The sequence below is a fragment of the Neomonachus schauinslandi genome, chromosome 7 (genome assembly GCF_002201575.2).
Source record: "Neomonachus schauinslandi chromosome 7, ASM220157v2, whole genome shotgun sequence".
Lineage (NCBI taxonomy): Eukaryota > Metazoa > Chordata > Mammalia > Carnivora > Phocidae > Neomonachus > Neomonachus schauinslandi.
In genome coordinates, this window is record NC_058409.1 from 64,567,820 (window position 1) to 64,585,427 (window position 17,608).

The following is a 17,608-nucleotide window of genomic DNA, read 5'->3' on the forward strand; positions in this document are numbered from 1 at the left end:
AAAAAAGAGAGAACACAAATTACTAATATCAGAAATGAAAGAGGGAACATCACTACAGACCCCGTGGACAGTAAAAGAATAAAGAAGCACTATGAATGACTCTATGCCCACAGATTTGATTTGATTTTACTTTTTAAAGATTTTATTTATTTGAGAGAGAAAGAGCATGCGTGTAAGCATGAGGCAGGGGGAAGAGGCAGAGGGAGAGAGAGAAGCAGAATCCCTGCTGAACAGAGAGCCCAACCACTCCAGAATGGAGAGTGAAGCCGTGGGACACCTTGATTTTACTTCTGTTTTATTTATTTTAAAGATTTTGTTTATTTATTAATTTCTTTGAGAGAAAGAGTGCCTTTGGCTCAGGTCATGATCTCGGGGTCCTGGGATTGAATCCCACATCAGGCTCCTTGCTTAAGCCTGCTTCTCCCTCTCCCTCTGCCTAATGCTCCCCCTGCTTGTGCTTTCTGTCAAATAAATAAAATCTTAAAAAAGAAAAAGGATAAAGAAAAAGTGGAAATCAGACTAAATTTTATTTAATCAGAAACATGTACCTATTCTGAAAAATGTCCTGAAGTCATAGAATCAGAAATGTGAGAGTCAGAAGGTGTTTTAATCTCCACCAAGCCCCACTTCTCTTATCTAAGAGGAAACTGGAACCCTTACCAAGTTGAGTGATTCTGTCAAATTCATAGAACAAATAATGGGCAGAATCTGGGTCTTCTGAGTTCAAGTACTACATGCCTTGCATATCATTAGGCCCAAGCAGGGCAAAGGTTCTTTTTTTTTTTTTTTTTAAGATTTTATTTATTTATTTGACAGAGAGACACAGCGAGAGAGGAAACACAAGCTGAGGGAGTGGGAGGGAGAAGCAGGCTTTCCGCTGAGCAAGGAGCCCACTGCGGGGCTCCATCCCAGGACCCTGGGATCTTGACCTGAGCCAAAGGCAAGCACTTGACTGAGCCACCCAGGCACCCCAGTCCAAAGGTTCTTAATTTAACCAAGCTGTATTCAAAATAAATTCAACCCCTCACTTCATTTAATGGCTAAACCCTTTCTTTTTTTTGAGGTATTCCAAGCACTGACCAAACTTGCATATACAGACATCAATTTCATGACTGGGAACACTACAGTGGAGTTAACACAGAAATGTAAGCAATACCAGAATGGTGGTAGTTGCTGACATTCTCCAGGTGACATTCTCTTAAGTGACATTTTGAGAAACAGCATTAGTTTTCCTTAACCTAAAACAAAATTACAATATTGAGATGGCAGGAGATGGGTTCTTCTAGTATTACAGAATACTAGGAATAAATTCACACTGGGCTTCTTTGTGACTATTTTAAGGATTTTTATTATACCTTTCTTCAACTTTTCAGACCAAGAAGTCAAAAACAGAGCTTAAATTTAAGAAGTGGAGATCTGAGTTTTAGTCCAGACTATGCCAAACTATTGTTACCTTAGATAAACCAGTGCTTATTTCTAGACCTCAGATTCTTCCTTATGTAAAATAGGGAGGGTTGGGGGGGTGGAGGTGGTTAGGCTAATTATTGTCTTTCGCTCCTTCTCATTCATCTATTCCCTGTCTTTGTCTAATTTCACTGATCCAAAGGGAAAAAGAAAAAACCTCTTTATGAATACAAAGTATTATTATTCACTGAGGTTAAACACACACACACTGCCCAAGAGTCATAGGTTACGTTAGCTGGTAGAGTGCACCAGAAACCACATTATTTTGAAGTTCTTTTCTTTCACATTAAGTTTCTAAAAGTCATTCAAAAGTCCAACATCAAACACAATAGCTGAACAATGTCAACATTTGGTCCTGAAAAAGCATGGTACACTGAGGCTAAATTCTAAGACAGACTGCCCTCCGGATGAGAATTTGAAATCTTTTATATCATCAAATAATTGACAATGTTGAACTTTACCAGACCCCTGTGATCTTGGAAAACAGCAAAGGTTAAGAAATAGCCCCCACGCCCTTCTGTGTTCTGGAAAGGGCTTACTGCAATGAACCACGGGTCCCCATAGGACTTAGATAAGACTCTAAGATGCCCCACTTGTTTACCTATGACAAGGTCAAAGCCCGCAAATTCCCTTTGCTTCATAAATGACTGGATGAATGGCATGTCCCCATAGATCAACTGGAACAAAATATTTGTTACTCAAATTCTGGGTAAGATCCTCTTTCCCCAGGTTCCTGAATTTTGGCCCACCCTTGTCTGAAGCAGCATAAACTTCTCTGGCCTGAGGGTAAAACAATCTGATCTACTGTTCAGTGGTACTTCCCTTTCATCTCACTTCCCCACACTTGGTTCTCTCTAGGATTGCTTTACTCCTCCCTAATAGAAAGAAAAACCTTTTGCTTAACCTTTTAGACTCTTGCTTATCTTACGGTTAGGGCATTCTTCTTATTTCCCCAAGCCCTTGCAATATTCCTTTCCAATAAAATCTCTCCTTACTAAGTCTGAATTTTTCATTTGACACCCTTCCCAATTTCAAGCGGGCTGAGTTTTGGGGCGCCTGGGTGGCTCAGTTGGTTAAGCGGCTGCCTTCGGCTCAGGTCATGATCCCAGGGTCCTGGGATCGAGACCCACGTCAGGTTCCCTGCTCAGTGGAGAGCCTGCTTTCTCCCTCTCCCCCTGCCTGCTGCTCTGTCTACTTGTGCTCTCTATCTCTCTGTCAAATAAATAAATACTTAAACAAACAAACAAACAAATGGGCTGAGTTTGAAAGATAAGCTGGCTTTGCCCTTTCTCTTGGTGACAGGCGCTGATCCTCTACAAAGGGATCCGTTGTGTCCACCTGGAAAAGCTGACGGGATTTCTAAGATCTTAAGTTCTTGGCTACTACCAAGCAGCTGAGAAAAAGGGAGGGACGGAGATGATCAACCCGGAAAGGTCAACTCTGGGACCACCTGGCGCCACACGCCATACACAGTGAATGGCCCACGAACATTCCGGCTACCTACTCCATACTCCTGGACAGATTTCGCGGTTGGGCAGGACGGACGCCGCTTCCTCAGCGGCCCAGGAGCTCCGGGACAGGTGAGGAGTCCTGCCCCCGTGGTTCATCCCATTGCTCTCGCCCGCTTCATCCTCAGCTAGGCACCCGACTGGCTACCTTCACAGGACTAACGTGCTGGCCCCTAACTTCCCACTGTTGTTACTCCAGCCTTCACAGGAAGACTCACCATGGCGCCAAGGACAGGTCGTGGGCCGGACGCCCTGGAGTCCCCGGGACCGTCCTGGACCTTCCCTCCCCACCCTGCAGCCAGGAGCCTCTTAACGCGAGGGAGAGTTTTCCGGCTCTGACGGAAGTTCTGCCCGCGCGGGACAGGAAGTCCCTCCCCTCTCTTGAACGCCGGCGACCCCACGCCACGCAGAGGTGAGGATACGCAGGACGTCCTCTAATGCCACTTCCGTGGGTGCTAGGTTAGAAGCTGGGGCGGTGCTGACCTTGAGAGCGCGCGAGGGAGGCGCAGGCGCAGCACAGGTAGGTGGGCGGGCGGCGCGAGGTTGCAGCGCCTGTGAGGATCCGGAGGTAGGTTGGGTGGTTCGGCCCGGAGGGCGTCCTCTCACTGGGAGGTGATGGAAGCGCAAGTTGATGAACCGGGTGGGAGCCGACCCCAGAGGATTAAGTGAGGGAGAAAAACCACAGGCCGTGCTCGTGCAGGGACAACAGTAGTTGCTTCAGCTGAGCCACGCCTTTTTTTTTTTTACCTTTTCCTTTTCCAGGCTGACCGTCCTTGGAGACTTGCCGGATCTCCACAGACCTGTCTGTCCCTCTATCGTCTCTTTTACCTGCTTTAGTGCATACTAAAGCTCTCCCTTCCTCAAGGCGGTGGAATTTGATCCTGAGACGTTTCTTCACTATTCATATATATATACCAGTGGAAACCAGAAGAACATCTACCAAGATCAGAGAAACGAAGAGGAGAATTCTGCCTGTTGGAAAATATTCCAATATGGACGGTTTCCTTTTATTTAAAAAAAAAAAAAATATATATATATATATCATCAGCTGGAAAAAAGTGAAACTCCCATGTACCTCTTAAATTTGTGTTGTTTTTGTTTTTTTTCCCCCAAAATTTGTACCCTTCAACTCTGTGCCTTTTTATTTGGTCACAGTACTGGAGGCAGGATTGAAATGGATATACAGAACACCTTTAACCCAGAAATTAGTCTCACAATTTGGGGATCCTTGCTTAAGACGTGACTGTATCTACAATTTCATTTATAGGATCTCTTTTTGCCACTGTCTAGTTTTGTCATAAAGCTGGAATTGGGGAGCTAAACTAGGAAGCTTCACAAGAGGTTAAGTTTGGGCAGGCAGGGGTGGCTATGGATGTTGTTCTCAAAGTATTTGGAGAGCATGATATCCAATCTATAAATGGTCGGAAGACCCTTGGAGCCACTCGTTAGCTATCCAGAAGCAGCATGCACAGGGCATTTGCTTTATATTAAAAAGGGGGCTGGAGACTGAATGTTTGAGTTGTTTTTAACTTTAAATTTTCTTTTGGGGGGAGATGAGTAATGTGGCAGACAAGATAGAGGAATTACAAGTACTAACGTTGGAAACAGTTGGAGGTGGGTGGGGCTGGGAAATAGTTTGTGAAACAGACCTGCTGAGAATCAATCCAGAACTTCCCTGAGGGTTCTACCTCTGCTGTATAGGGACAACATTGTAAATAGACAAGACCCAGGGCATCTGCAGATGCTAAGTGTGGTAGAGAAGGACTGGAGTCGTTCTGCTTGTGTATCTGTGGGAAGCAGCTGCTATCCTTGAGGAAGAAAAGGTGGAGAAGGAAACTGGCTATCAGTCTGTCAGTGACAACACATTCTATGAAGTCTTACTCTTTCATTTCAGACACTTTGGTTCTTACATCCGTCCTAAACCTGGCAGCCTCATTGAGGTTCACAAAGCATCTCCTCCTATGTGACAGTAAGACTGGAATTATTATCAGGATGGAACCCACTCCTGCCAGAGTAAAACCACGAAAGGAAATCACAGTATTCTGCTTATCATTTTTAATAGATCATGGATTCTATGTTCCTTATTTGGTATTTGACAAGTTGATAAATAACCCTTGGTTAATATCCTTTAATATTCCAATTTCTATTACAATGTGAAAAATCTGTTACAAGTAACGTTTTTTTAAAGACTAAAACGCATACCATATATGTTTGAAGGCAGGATCTCCCTTTTTTATCCCACAGAATTGTAATATTTTGTATTGTTTCCATGTGTTAAAGTTGAGAGATTTACCTATTTCCATTCCTTAAAGTAGATGAGAGTCTTTGACAGAGATTCAAAGAAAGGGGGAAATTATGAAAGGGAATAAAATATGTGCATAATGGAGATTAGGAAGAAATTCAGTAGTCTTGCAAGGGAATTAGGAGTCCAATCTTTGATAAAAGTCTTGTTTGCTAATTAGGGCTTTGTTTTGAGTTGCAATGTTCTGAGTGAGAACTGTTCTCAAATGCTTTAGAACACCAGCAAAAAGTTATGTCTTCTTTCAACACCCACACTGACCTGGAACATTTTCAACCATTAACACTGTTAATTAATTAATCACTGTTTCAAAGGCCAGCTCCATATTCTTTGCAAAATGTTTTCCTGATTAACTCCCCTTCTGAGAAATTTCAATTACTTTTTCTTTTCTTTAATAAATATGATTATTATGTGCTTATATGGTACTTTGTACTTTGTAATTTCTCCCCAATATATATTGTTTTCCTAATTAGACACAAATGCCTGGAAAGCTGGGACCTTCTTTTTGTGTTGACCACTTCCTTCTTCTTAAGAAATACCATTTAAATGAATGTTGTGGACAAAATCACTTCGGTTACATTGCTCTTAAAATGCTTTATGGACAAAAATGTTAGTTGTAGCAATACTTATAATGGTAAAAAATTAGAAACAATCGTTAGCAATTAGAGATTGGTCAAATTCTATCATGTATACTTAATTGGAATATTATTTAGCTACTTTTTAAAAGTGATTAGTCTTTCTAATGGAAAAGTTTATTTTCCAAGTTAAAAGAGCAGTCTACAAAATTGTGACCAGCATGATTGCTTTGATGTGAAAAAAAAAATCCTAAACATAGAACAAAGAGTAAAAAAGGAAGTAACCAAATATATCAATCACCATTCCTAGAATTACCTTCTAAACCTTTCTGTAAGGGTGTAATTTTAAAAAATTTATTTCCTTTTATTTAAGAATGGATGAAAGGAGCTTCTTTTCTTTCTTTCCCAAAATTATGCTTTGTAACTTCTCTATAATTCTCATCTTCCTAATTTGGGAAAAACAAAACAGACATGCTCTTCAGAAGTATATTGCAACCCTTTAATAATTCAGTAACCTTCCTCTGAAACTTCCATTATTTACATGTTACCATAGTTAAAGCTAGGACCATACCACATACCTAATTAATTAGAATAACTACTGCAAATTTTACACAAATTACACAATGCACATTTTCAAGGATCACTAACATACATAAATGGGATCCCGGTATCATTTGATACCTTTTGCTACTAGAAAAGTCTTTAAACAACCACCACCAAGAGCAATAAACAAACAAAATCATAAGAAAATACCTGTTTAAAACCTAAATTAACTTTTTTCATTCATTAAATATTAAGTATGTACTGTGTCCCAGTCACTGTTCTAGACTTGGAGAAACAATGGTAAATAAAGCAGACATAGTCCTTACTATGAGGGAATTTACTTTTTAGTGGTAAGAGACCATAAATAAAAATATAAGATAGTAATAGTCTTAGTCAGGAAATTAAAATAGATGACTATTTTAGATTAGGTGACTAAGGAAAGCTTCTAAGAAAGTGCCACTTAAGCTCCTATTTGACAGGAAAATCCAGCTTTGCAAAAATTGGGGAAATCATGCTTGCAGAGGGGACAATAACACAAAACCTTAAGGCGTGAACTAATTTGGAATATTTCAGGAACCAAAGAAGCTTACCTGTTGGAGCATGGTGACTAAGAGTAAGTTTAGAGGGGTATGTAAGAGCTAAGTTATATTGGCATTGAAAGCCAGGAAAGGATTTGGATTTTATTCGGAGTGTGATGAGAAAGGCATTTAACCTGAGGAGTGGGATGAAATAATATATATATTTTTAAATCTACTCTGATAATATTTTTTTAATTGAAGTATTTAATCTACTTACATGTAACACAGTTACTAATATGGTTGGATTTGAATCTATTAAGATATTATTTGCTCTTTATTTGTCCTATCTCTCCTATGTTGATTTTGTCCTTTTTTGCATTCTTTTAGATTAATTTTTACTTTATTTCTCCCACCCCATCAGCTTGAGAGTTAAATATTCTTTTAGTAGTTTGTATTGTACCTCTTCCTGGATGATACAACAACCTAAGAACACATCAACTTCATTTACCACCCCACTTCATGTTATATACATAATGTATACTTAATCTCTTACTTAATGTCTTAAATTCCTCAAGACATCATTTTTATACAATTACTGTGCATTTATCTTTATTCAACCATTTACCTTTGTCTCTTGTGCTTTATGACTCCTTGAGTTTCTGAGCTGCTGTCATGCTTTAGTGTTTCCTTTTGTAAATGTCTGCTGGTGATAAATTCAGTTTTTGTATCCTGAAACTATTTATTTCACCCTCATTTTCAAAGAACATGTTTACTGAATGAGCAGCTATTTTATCATTTTGAAGATACATTCATTGCTTCTGGCTTCCATAATTTTTTTGAGAAATAATTTCAGTTTTATTTTTGTCCCTATAAAAGTAATCTTTTTGGCTCTGGCTGCTTTTAAGATGCTTGTCTTAAATTTGAAGCAGTTTTATTATGATCTAACTAAATGCTTTGGGTTTTCTTGGTTTTCTTTTTGAGATTTGTAATGCTTGTTGAATCTGGGTATGATGTTCTTATTCTGTTTTGGAAAATTCCCAGCTCTTAGATACTGCTTCTCCCCCATTCTTCCCCTTTCTCTCCTTCTGATACTCCACTTAAATGTATGTTAGATCATTTTACATTATCCCTTAGGTATCCGTTCATTTGTCTCTCATGGTTCATTCTGGATAATTCTTACCTTTCTTTGACTTTACTGTTTCCTTTTGAATAGTCTCTAATCTCCTGTTAAATCTATCTGTTGAATCATTTATTTCAGTTATTTTTTGGTTGTGAATTTGGGCATTTCTGTTTGTTTTTTTTGTTTGTTTGTTTTTTTAAGATTTTATTTATTTATTTGACAGACAGCGAGAGAGGGAACACAAGCAGCGGGAGCAGGAGAGGGAGAAGCAGGCTTCCCGCTGAGCAGGGAGCCGGATGCGGGGCTCGATTCCAGGACCCTGGGATCATGACCTGAGCCGAAGGCAGACGTTTAACGACTGAGCCACCCAGGCGCCCCTGTTTGTTTCTATTTTAATGGCTTCCAGTTGTCTAACAGTTATCTATTACAGTCTGATCTTTTATTTTCTCAAACACATTAATCATTTTAAAACCTGTGTCTAGTAACTATGGGGTCTGCTATTATGTGAGGCTCCTTTGTTTCTTGTTGTGGTTGTTTATCATATTGTCTCATTTAGTTATATGTCTCCTATATATTTTTCAGTTTAATTATTTAAGTACTCTACACTCAACGTGGGGCTCAAACTCACGACCCCAAGAACAGGCATCACATGCTCTTCTGATTAAGCCAGCCAGGTGCCTCTGTTAGTTGTATTTTTTATTCTGTATTACTTATGTGACTTTTATTTATTTATGTTTATTTTTATTTATAACATTTTGTTAAGTTATGTTGTTATTTTTGATTGAATGCCAGAACTAGTATGGGAAGAAATTATACTTTGAGATCTAAAATGATATTTTCGGCAGAAAGGATTTATGTTTCTTGGCAGGGGTTTTGGGCACTAGTAAGCTAAAATCACTTTAATCGAGTCAGTGATTGAGATGATTGGACTCTGAGCAGGTCTACCTCTAGTTCATACTTTTTCCCAGGGTATAGAACTTTGGGATCTCAACTTGAAGCCTGTAGAGTTTACCAGAGCAGGCCCTGAACTCCCAATTTTCATCTTTTTAACTCCATGATTTAGTCAGAAGCTCTATTCAAGCTTCTTGGGCATCTTCTCAGGAATCAGCAGATACCTCAGAGGAAAAGCTATCATGAATGCTGGATTCAACAACTTTTTTTCTTCTGGATTTTCCACTGCCTCATTAGCTCTCTAATGTTGTCAGATGTTTGTTTTATATTATGTCCAGCTTTTCTAGTTGTTTACAGAAGAAGGACTATTCTAAATTACCAAGTCCATCATTACAAAAAGTAGAAATAAAAAATATTTTAAGTCCATATGAAACATTTATGAAATTTAATCATCAAAAATCTTTTAAATTTTAAAAGAATTGGTATTATTAGATCACATTTTCTAATCACAGTATAGTTATTTTTACAGAAATCTAGGAAACCTCATATATTTGGAAAATAAATTCATTCCTATATAAGCTGGATCAAATTCAAATAGGATTCTCAATGAAAAATAGAAAATGCACATTCAGAACTGATCAATTACAGAAATACTACATATTAACACCTATAGAATGTAGCTAAAACAGTACTTAAAAGGAAATTGAAAAATTTAAATACTAAATTAGGGAAGACTAAAAATTATAGATCTAATAATCTGTCCTAAACCTGAGGGATTAGGAAAAGAGTAATGGAAATAAAATTAATGAATAAAACAAAAAGCAAATATTCAATACAGAGAGGCAACGAAGTCAGAAGTTTTACCTTTTAATAATAATATTGACAAATCTTGGACAAGATTACCCAAGAAAGAAAGCAAACACAAAGAATATTAGAAATGAAAATGGGGACATTATTACAAATGCTGTAGAGATTGAGGAGATATCATAATGGGAAAATATAATTGAACTAGATGGTTCCCAGAAAAATGTAACTTTTCAAAAATTATTCAAAAAGAAATAGAAAATATGGTCTGATTACTATGTAAGAGATTGAATCAGTAGAAATTTTTCAAAAAAGAAAACATATTGCCCAGAAAAAGACTTGGAAAAATTAACATAGACATGGATAAAACCTTCTGCCAAATTAGAAGAAAACCTACAACAAATATATTTAACAATGAAATTTTTGGAACAGACCCTTAGAATCAGGAACAAGTACCATATTGGAGATCCCAGCCAACATTGAATGACAGTAAAAGCAAATAAAAAGATAAAAAGATTGAAAATGAAGAAACAATTTACATATAAATTTTAAAATAAGACTTTATAATGATTCTGGATATAATATTAATATCCAAAAGTGAATTGCATTTCTCTCCAGCAGAAATGAACTGTTAGAAAATGATTTTTTTTAGGGCGCCTGGGTGGCTCAGTTGGTTAAGCGACTGCCTTCGGCTCAGGTCATGATCCTGGAGTCCCGGGATCGAGTCCCGCATCGGGCTACCTGCTCAGCAGGGAGTCTGCTTCTCCCTCTCCCGCTCCCCCCTCTTGTGCTCTTTCTCTCTCTCACTCTCCCTCTCAAATAAATAAATAAAATCTTTAAAAAAAAAAAAAAAGAAAATGATTTTTTTTAAAGATACCATTCACCATATCATTTTGAAAATATGAATTACATAGGAGTAAATTTATGATTTTAAATTTTTTTCCTTCAAGGGAAAAAAAATCATAAAATATTATTAAAAGACATCAAAGAATGTCTAATAAGAAAAATATACCATGTTCAAGTATTTAGAGACTCTAGAGTTAAGATGGCAAATCTCCCCTACAATGAAAGCAATTGCATTACAAATCCCAGCTGAGTTTTTCTAGAAACTTGATAAGCTAATTCTGAAGTTTCTATGAAAGCACAAAGGATCAAGAATTTCAAGATACTCCAGGAGCAGATTTAAGATGGAGAGAGTTAACTTGTCAGATAGCAAGAATTATAAAATTATACTAGTTACGTGTTCATAATAGCCAAAAGGTAGAAACAACACAAATGTCTATCAGCTTACCAAAAGAGAAACAAAATGTGGTATATCCATACAGTGGAATATTATTTGGCTATAGAAAAGAAATGAAGTACTGATACCTGCTATAACATGGATGAAGCTTGTAAATAATATGCTAAGTGAAAGAAGCCAATCACAAAAGACCACATTATATGATTGCATTCATATGACATTTCTGTAATAGGCAATCTATAGAGACAGTACATTAGTAATTGATTAGGGATGACGAGGTTTAAGGAAATGGGAGCACAGGGTAGTAATAGCTAAAGGAAATGGGGTTTCTTTTTGAGGTGATGAAAATGTTCTAAAATTAACTATGGTGATTGTTGCACATATCTGTATATATCCTAAAAAGCATCCCATCTTAATACTTTAAATGGGTGAACTATATGCTATGTGAATTATATCTCAATAAATCTGTTAAAACTACAGTAATTAGGATAATATGACACTGTCTTAGGGATGGAAAAAATTACTTATACTGGAATACAACTCTGGAAAGAGATGTACTCTTATAAGTAACCTTGATTTAAGACAGAGATGGCATTGCAGTCCAGCAGGAAAAGCAAGAGCAATTCAATAAATGGTGCCGGATATCTATATGGAAGAAAATGAAATTGGAACTCCTTATTTAACATCATGCAGAAAAATCAGTTCAAGGTGAATTAAAATTTAAATGTGAAAGGAAAACCTATTAAACCTTCAGAAGATAAGATAGCAAGATTATCTTTATGATCTTATGGTAGGGAAATGCAAACTCAATAAAGAAAAAAATTATATTCAAATGCATTAAAACCTCTGTTTAAAAGACACTATAAGCTCATGGAGTAGCAGTTGATTTCAGTTAAGCACAGGAAATGTAGAAGATGAGCCTGGAACATTTTGTTTTGCAAGATAGCAAGTAAGCTATCCTAGAATCATGTCAAATGGATTTAGGAGATAACTGAAAAGCATCCCACTGGCCAAAGATGGGACAATTTTACTGTCAATAAGGACATACAGGTTTATAGAAATTCTGATATCCCCCTGAGCACAGGTTGGAACATATCAAAGCAGTGGATTGGAACACATCAAGTTATCAAATGTCTTTAAATCCATGATTTCATAATGATAGAAAAACTAACAAAAACATCTACTTGGTTGACACTGGGGGATGCTCTGAAATCAATCCATTATTTCAAAAACCAATAAAAAAAAGTATATATTATAAAATTAATCAAGCATTTGTCCTGCCTTTTTGATGTTCAATGTACCACAGGTAACCACATAATAAATGAGGTTAAGTTTCTCTATATACATGTATTAATGACAATAGAAGGATGGAATTAGAAAGTTGCCATTTTGAGATTCCTAATGAATAAATAGATTTATTCATTGTACATCAACAGCTACTAACATGATGAAAAAGGAAGCTTTATATGCCTCTTAATGGAAAAACACATCATCACCTACTAAAAAAATCTTGACAAAAAAAATTGAACCTAGTACTGGGAAATACAGAGAACATGTTAAACACCATGACTATACAATCAGGAAAATCCAATCTATGGAAAATCATGGGACAAATTAACTTTTTATGCAGGAAAGAGAGAGGATAGAGAAAATGACAGATTAAGAGACTTATTTAAAAGACATATAGGGGTGCTTGGGTGGCACAGTTGGTTGAGCCACCGACTCTTGATTTCAGCTCAAGTTGTGGTCTCAGAGGTGTGAGATCAAAACCCACATCAGGCTCCGCACTCAGTGAGGAGTCTGCTTGAGACTCTCTCTCTCTCCCTCTGCCCCTCCCCCTTTGTCCTCACACATGTGCTCTCTTTCTCTCTCAAATAAATAAATGAATCTTTTTTAAAAAATAAATAAATAAAAGACATATAAAGTGGTGCCTGACTGGCTCAGTCAGGAAAGCACATGACTCTTAAATCTCAGGGTCATGAGTCAAGCCCCATGTTGGGCATGGAGCATACTTAAAAGTAAAACAAAACAAAAAGACATATAAAGTGGGGCGTTTGGCTGGCTCAGCTGGTAGAGCATATGATTTTTTATCTCAGGGTCATGAGTTTAAGCCCCACGTTGGGCATAGAGCTTACTTAAATAATTTAAAAATAAAATAAAATAAGACATATAAAGCAATATGTGAACTTCCATTAGTTATCTACTGCTGTACAACAAATTACCCCAAGACTTAATAGCTTAAAACTGAAAATACTTATGTCTTATAGTTTCTAAGGGTCAGGAATTCAGGAATGGCTTAGCTAGGTGTTCTGGCCCAGAGTTTCTCATGAGTTTGCAGTCAAGCTGTTGGCTGAGCTGCAGTGTTCTGAAGGCTTGACTGGTGATGGAAGATCCACTCCCAAGATGGCTCACTCACAGGGCTGCCTAAGTGTCCTCACAACATGGCACCTGGCTTTTCCCAGAGCAAGTGATCCAAGAAAGAGACAGAAGAAGTCAAAGCCACTCAAAATGATATACCATTACTTCTCCTGTATTCTATTAATCCCACAGATGATCCCTGATGTAGTGTGGAAGGGAACTACCACAATCTGGGCTCCAAAGATTCATTCTTCGAATATTCAAAATACACTCATCTTGTCCCCAAATCCCTTAAAACTCTCATTCCATTACAGCACTAGCTCAAATCCTAGAAATATAAATCAAGTTCAGGAGTGGATGAGGCTTTTCAGGTATACTTCCTTAAGCACAGCTCCTTAAATGGAGTTCCTCTTGATCTAAAGATCTGTAAACTAAAGACTCAAAATATCTGGCTCCACACATGTAATGTAAAATGGATAGGATAACTATCTCCTATACTATAGACATGTGTATTCAAAGGGAGGGAAATGAGCACACAGGTTGACAGAAATAACAAAATCCACCTGGGAACAGGTTGGCAGTTCCTTGATAAGGATTCAAGGCCTGAGAGTAATTTTCTATGACTCTTCACTCTGCCTTCATGGTCTCTTGGATCCACTCACTGAGTTATCCTTCTTTGTCCATGTTTACAGCACTATGGTTGTCTGCTTGCTTTCTGCCTATAGAAAGTTGGATGTCCAAAAACCTCATTTCATTTGGTATTCTGTTCCTTTCAGTATAGGCTGGAAAACAGCCTGGCAATATAATTCTCTTTTAAAAGTCTCTTTTAAGGATGCCTGGGTGGCTCAGTTGGTTAAGCATATGCTTTCAGCTGAGGTCATGATCCCAGGGTCCTGGGATCGAGACCCACATCGGACTCCCTGCTCAGTGAGGAGCCTGTTTCTCCCTCTGCCTGCAGCTCCCCCTGTTTGTGCTCTCTCTGTCTCTGTCTCTCTCTCTGATAATAAATAAATCTTAAAAAAAAATAAAAAGTCTCTTTTAAAAAAGTATATTCTGGGGCGCCTGGGTGGCTCAGTGGGTTGGGCGGCTGCCTTCGGCTCAGGTCATGATCCCTGGGTCCTGGGATCGAGCCCCACGTCCGGCTCCCTGCTCGGTGGAGAGCCTGCTTCTCCCTCTCCCTCTGCCTGCTGCTCTGCCTACTTGTGCTTTCTCTCTCTGTGTCAAATAAATAAATAAAATCTTTTTTTTAAAGATTTTATTTATTTATTTGACAGAGACACAGCGAGAGAGGGAACACAAATAGGGAGTGCGAGAGGGAGAAGCAGGCTTCCCGCAGAGCAGGGAGCCTGACGTGGGGCTCGATCCCAGGATTCTGGGATCACAATCCGAGCCGAAGGCAGACGCTCAACCGACTGAGCCACCCAGGCGCCCCTAAATAAATAAAATCTTAAAAAAAAAAAAAGTATCTTCTGCTAATATAATTCTCTTATAAACTTTGTGGCTTTCCTGTGAATTTTAGTTGAGTTCATGCCATGAGACAAAGCAACACCCATAACTCTCTTCCATATAAACCCTTCTCTGCCTTGGGAAGATGCACCACACCCTTGAACTTAGAAGTCCTGTAATTTGGTTGAGAGGTTCTATGAGGCACACCCTTTTTGTCTGTATGAAATTACTCTGAGGTGCCATGTTAGAGCTTTCTGAGGTGTATAGGGCTTTACTAACTATACCCTCAACTTCATATTTTCCTGTTACTCCCTGGATTTGTTCTTTGTTCAGAGCCATTTTCTAATTTTAGCATCATTCATCACCTGGAAAGGTTGGGAATCTTCAACTCTGCAAGTTCTGGCTCCTTGTTGTTTATCAGTCCTTCCTTTAACTTATCTCCCTCCTCTCATTTTACTATAGGCAACAAGAAGAAACTAGGTGACATCTTTAACATTCTTGCTGGAAATCACCAGTTTATTAGGCACATTTTCTACTTTACATATAACTTCAGCTGACAAATTTGCTAAACTTTCTGCCACTTTCCTCCAATTTTCAATAAGACTTTTCTGATCTGTTAAGACCTCATCTGCCACCTCCTCAAAGTTATCAAGCATCTACAAACAAATTTCTTCAAGGCTTTTCAAACTTTCGCTAACACTCTCCTCCAAGTCCTTCCACTTCTGCCCACTGCCACTTTCAGAGGCACTCTTCCATTTTAGCTTATTTGTTATGGCAGTACCCCTATTCCAGGTACCAAAATCTTTATTAATTTGTTTTGCTTTATAACAAACTACCTCAAAATATAATATTTAAAGCAACAGACAGTTCTTATTTCAGGCAGTGCCTGAGAGTCAGAAATCCAGAAGCAGCTTAGCTGAATGGTTCTAGCTCAGGGTGTCTCATGAAGTAGCAATCAAACTGTCAGCCGGGCTACAATCATCTGATGGTTTAACTGGTGCTAGAGGATTCACTTCCAAGATGGCTTACTCTTGTGGCCACTGCCAAGATGCCTCAGTTCTTTGTTGGCTGCTTGGCATAATACTTTAGTTCCTTAGCACACCGAAGAGCTGTCTGGCTTCCCCTAATGCAAGTGATTCAAGAGAGAGGGGCAGAGGGTACCATGGCTTTTATGGCTCTTTTGACCTAGCCTCAACATGGTATGTCAATACCATCACACAGATATGTGACCAACAGGTTGATCACACATATAAACCAAGATACAGTGTGAGAGGGAATTATCCAAGGGTGTGAATACCAGGGAGTGGGAATCATTGGGTGCCACTTTGGAGCCTACCTACCACAGAATTTTGTCTGGATCATGATTCAAACAAACTTTTTTTTAAGAATTTTTTATTTAGGGGCACCTGGGTGGCTCAGTCATTGGGCGTCTGCCTTCGGCTCAGGTCATGACCCCATGGTCCTGGGATCGAGCCCCGCATCGGGCTCCCTGCTCAGTGGGAAGCCTGCTTCTCCCTCTCCCACTGCCCCTGCTCGTGTTCCCTCTCTCACTGTCTCTCTCTCTCTGTCAAATAAATAATAAAATAAAATAAAGTAAATAAAAAAAGAATTTTTTATTTATTCATTTGAGACAGAGAGTACAAACATAAGACATAAATCTATAAATTAAAATGAATGAATGATAACCACAAAATCAAAATAGTGATTTTTCTCTAGCTGTAGAAGGAAGGGAATAGAATAAGGAAAGGCACACAAGAACATAAAAGTAGTGTGATTTTACATTTTGGTTTAGCCAAAACAGTCCTGGTTTACCTATTTTCCTGGTGTTATAATTAATAGCACTTTCACTCTCAAATGTGCTCTGGTTTAGGAAATAAATTATACGTTCATCCTTTCTAAAGCAACTTTTTTCCTTTTAATCTGGGTAGAAAGCATATTAATGTTCATTGTATCATTCTTCCTTATATCACACATATATTTTACAAATATTCATTTGAAACTAGCCAATATTTACTAATATAATTTTAAATTTTAGAGAGTGACTACATAGTGAAAAAAAATCTGTATACAGGATAAATGTAAATAGGATTTGAATGAAACCTTATCTGGGTGGATATAAAATAAATAACATACTGTGTGCCTGGCATCATGTTTAGGTCTTTATAGATACTACTTCATTTTCACAGCAAGACTTTTAGGTAAGTATTATCTCCATCTTACACATGAAGAATCTCAGGCACAAAGAGTATATATAGCTTAGCCAAAGTCATACCGTAAGTGACAGAGCAGAATTTGAACCCAAGCACTGTTAGACCAAACTCCATGCTCTTAACCACAATACCAGAGTCCATAAAAGATATTCTTAATCTTTTTTGTGTCATGGATCCCTTTGGCAGTCTGGTGAAGTCTATAAAGCCCTTTTTAGAATTGTGTTTTTAAATGCATAATATATGCATAGAATCATTAATGGAAAAAATTATATTAAAATACAATAATCAAGATATTCAACAAAAAGTGTGCTATATATGTTCTTCTTCATTAATGCACCAAATAACAAAATCTAGCAGAGGATCTAATAATGTCTAAAATTTAAAAGTAGTAAACACCAAAAAAAAAAAAAAAAACCCACCAAACTACGATAGTAATGTGATGGGAAAATATCTGTGATTTTTATTGGTGAAAATGTCACCAGTACTTCTAATAACACTGTCATTGATTGTATATGTTACAATTGAAAGAAATGCTATCTTTCTCTTAGAGGGTAGCAACAATTAAGGTATAATATTTTCCCATTGAAATTCATAGCCCTCTGTGTTAAAACTAGTTCATAGACTTTCTGACA

General features: G+C 37.9%; 1 protein-coding gene and 1 long non-coding RNA gene across 2 annotated transcripts in view; one reads left to right on the plus strand and one right to left on the minus strand.

Moving 5' to 3' along the window:
• Positions 1-3,273, minus strand: part of TMEM161B (transmembrane protein 161B) — a 68,000-nt gene extending 64,727 nt beyond the window's left edge. The window contains exon 1 of the mRNA XM_021699420.1: positions 3,191-3,273. Within this exon, the coding sequence (XP_021555095.1) occupies positions 3,191-3,193 (3 nt within the window). The 5' untranslated portion in view covers positions 3,194-3,273. The remainder of the gene's footprint in view (positions 1-3,190) is intronic.
• Positions 3,274-3,508: 235 nt separating this feature from the next.
• Positions 3,509-4,007, plus strand: LOC110589033. The gene is made up of 2 exons (XR_002480863.2): positions 3,509-3,540; positions 3,735-4,007. It is a non-coding gene; the product is annotated as an uncharacterized LOC110589033 (long non-coding RNA).
• The last annotated feature ends 13,601 nt before the right edge of the window (positions 4,008-17,608 follow it).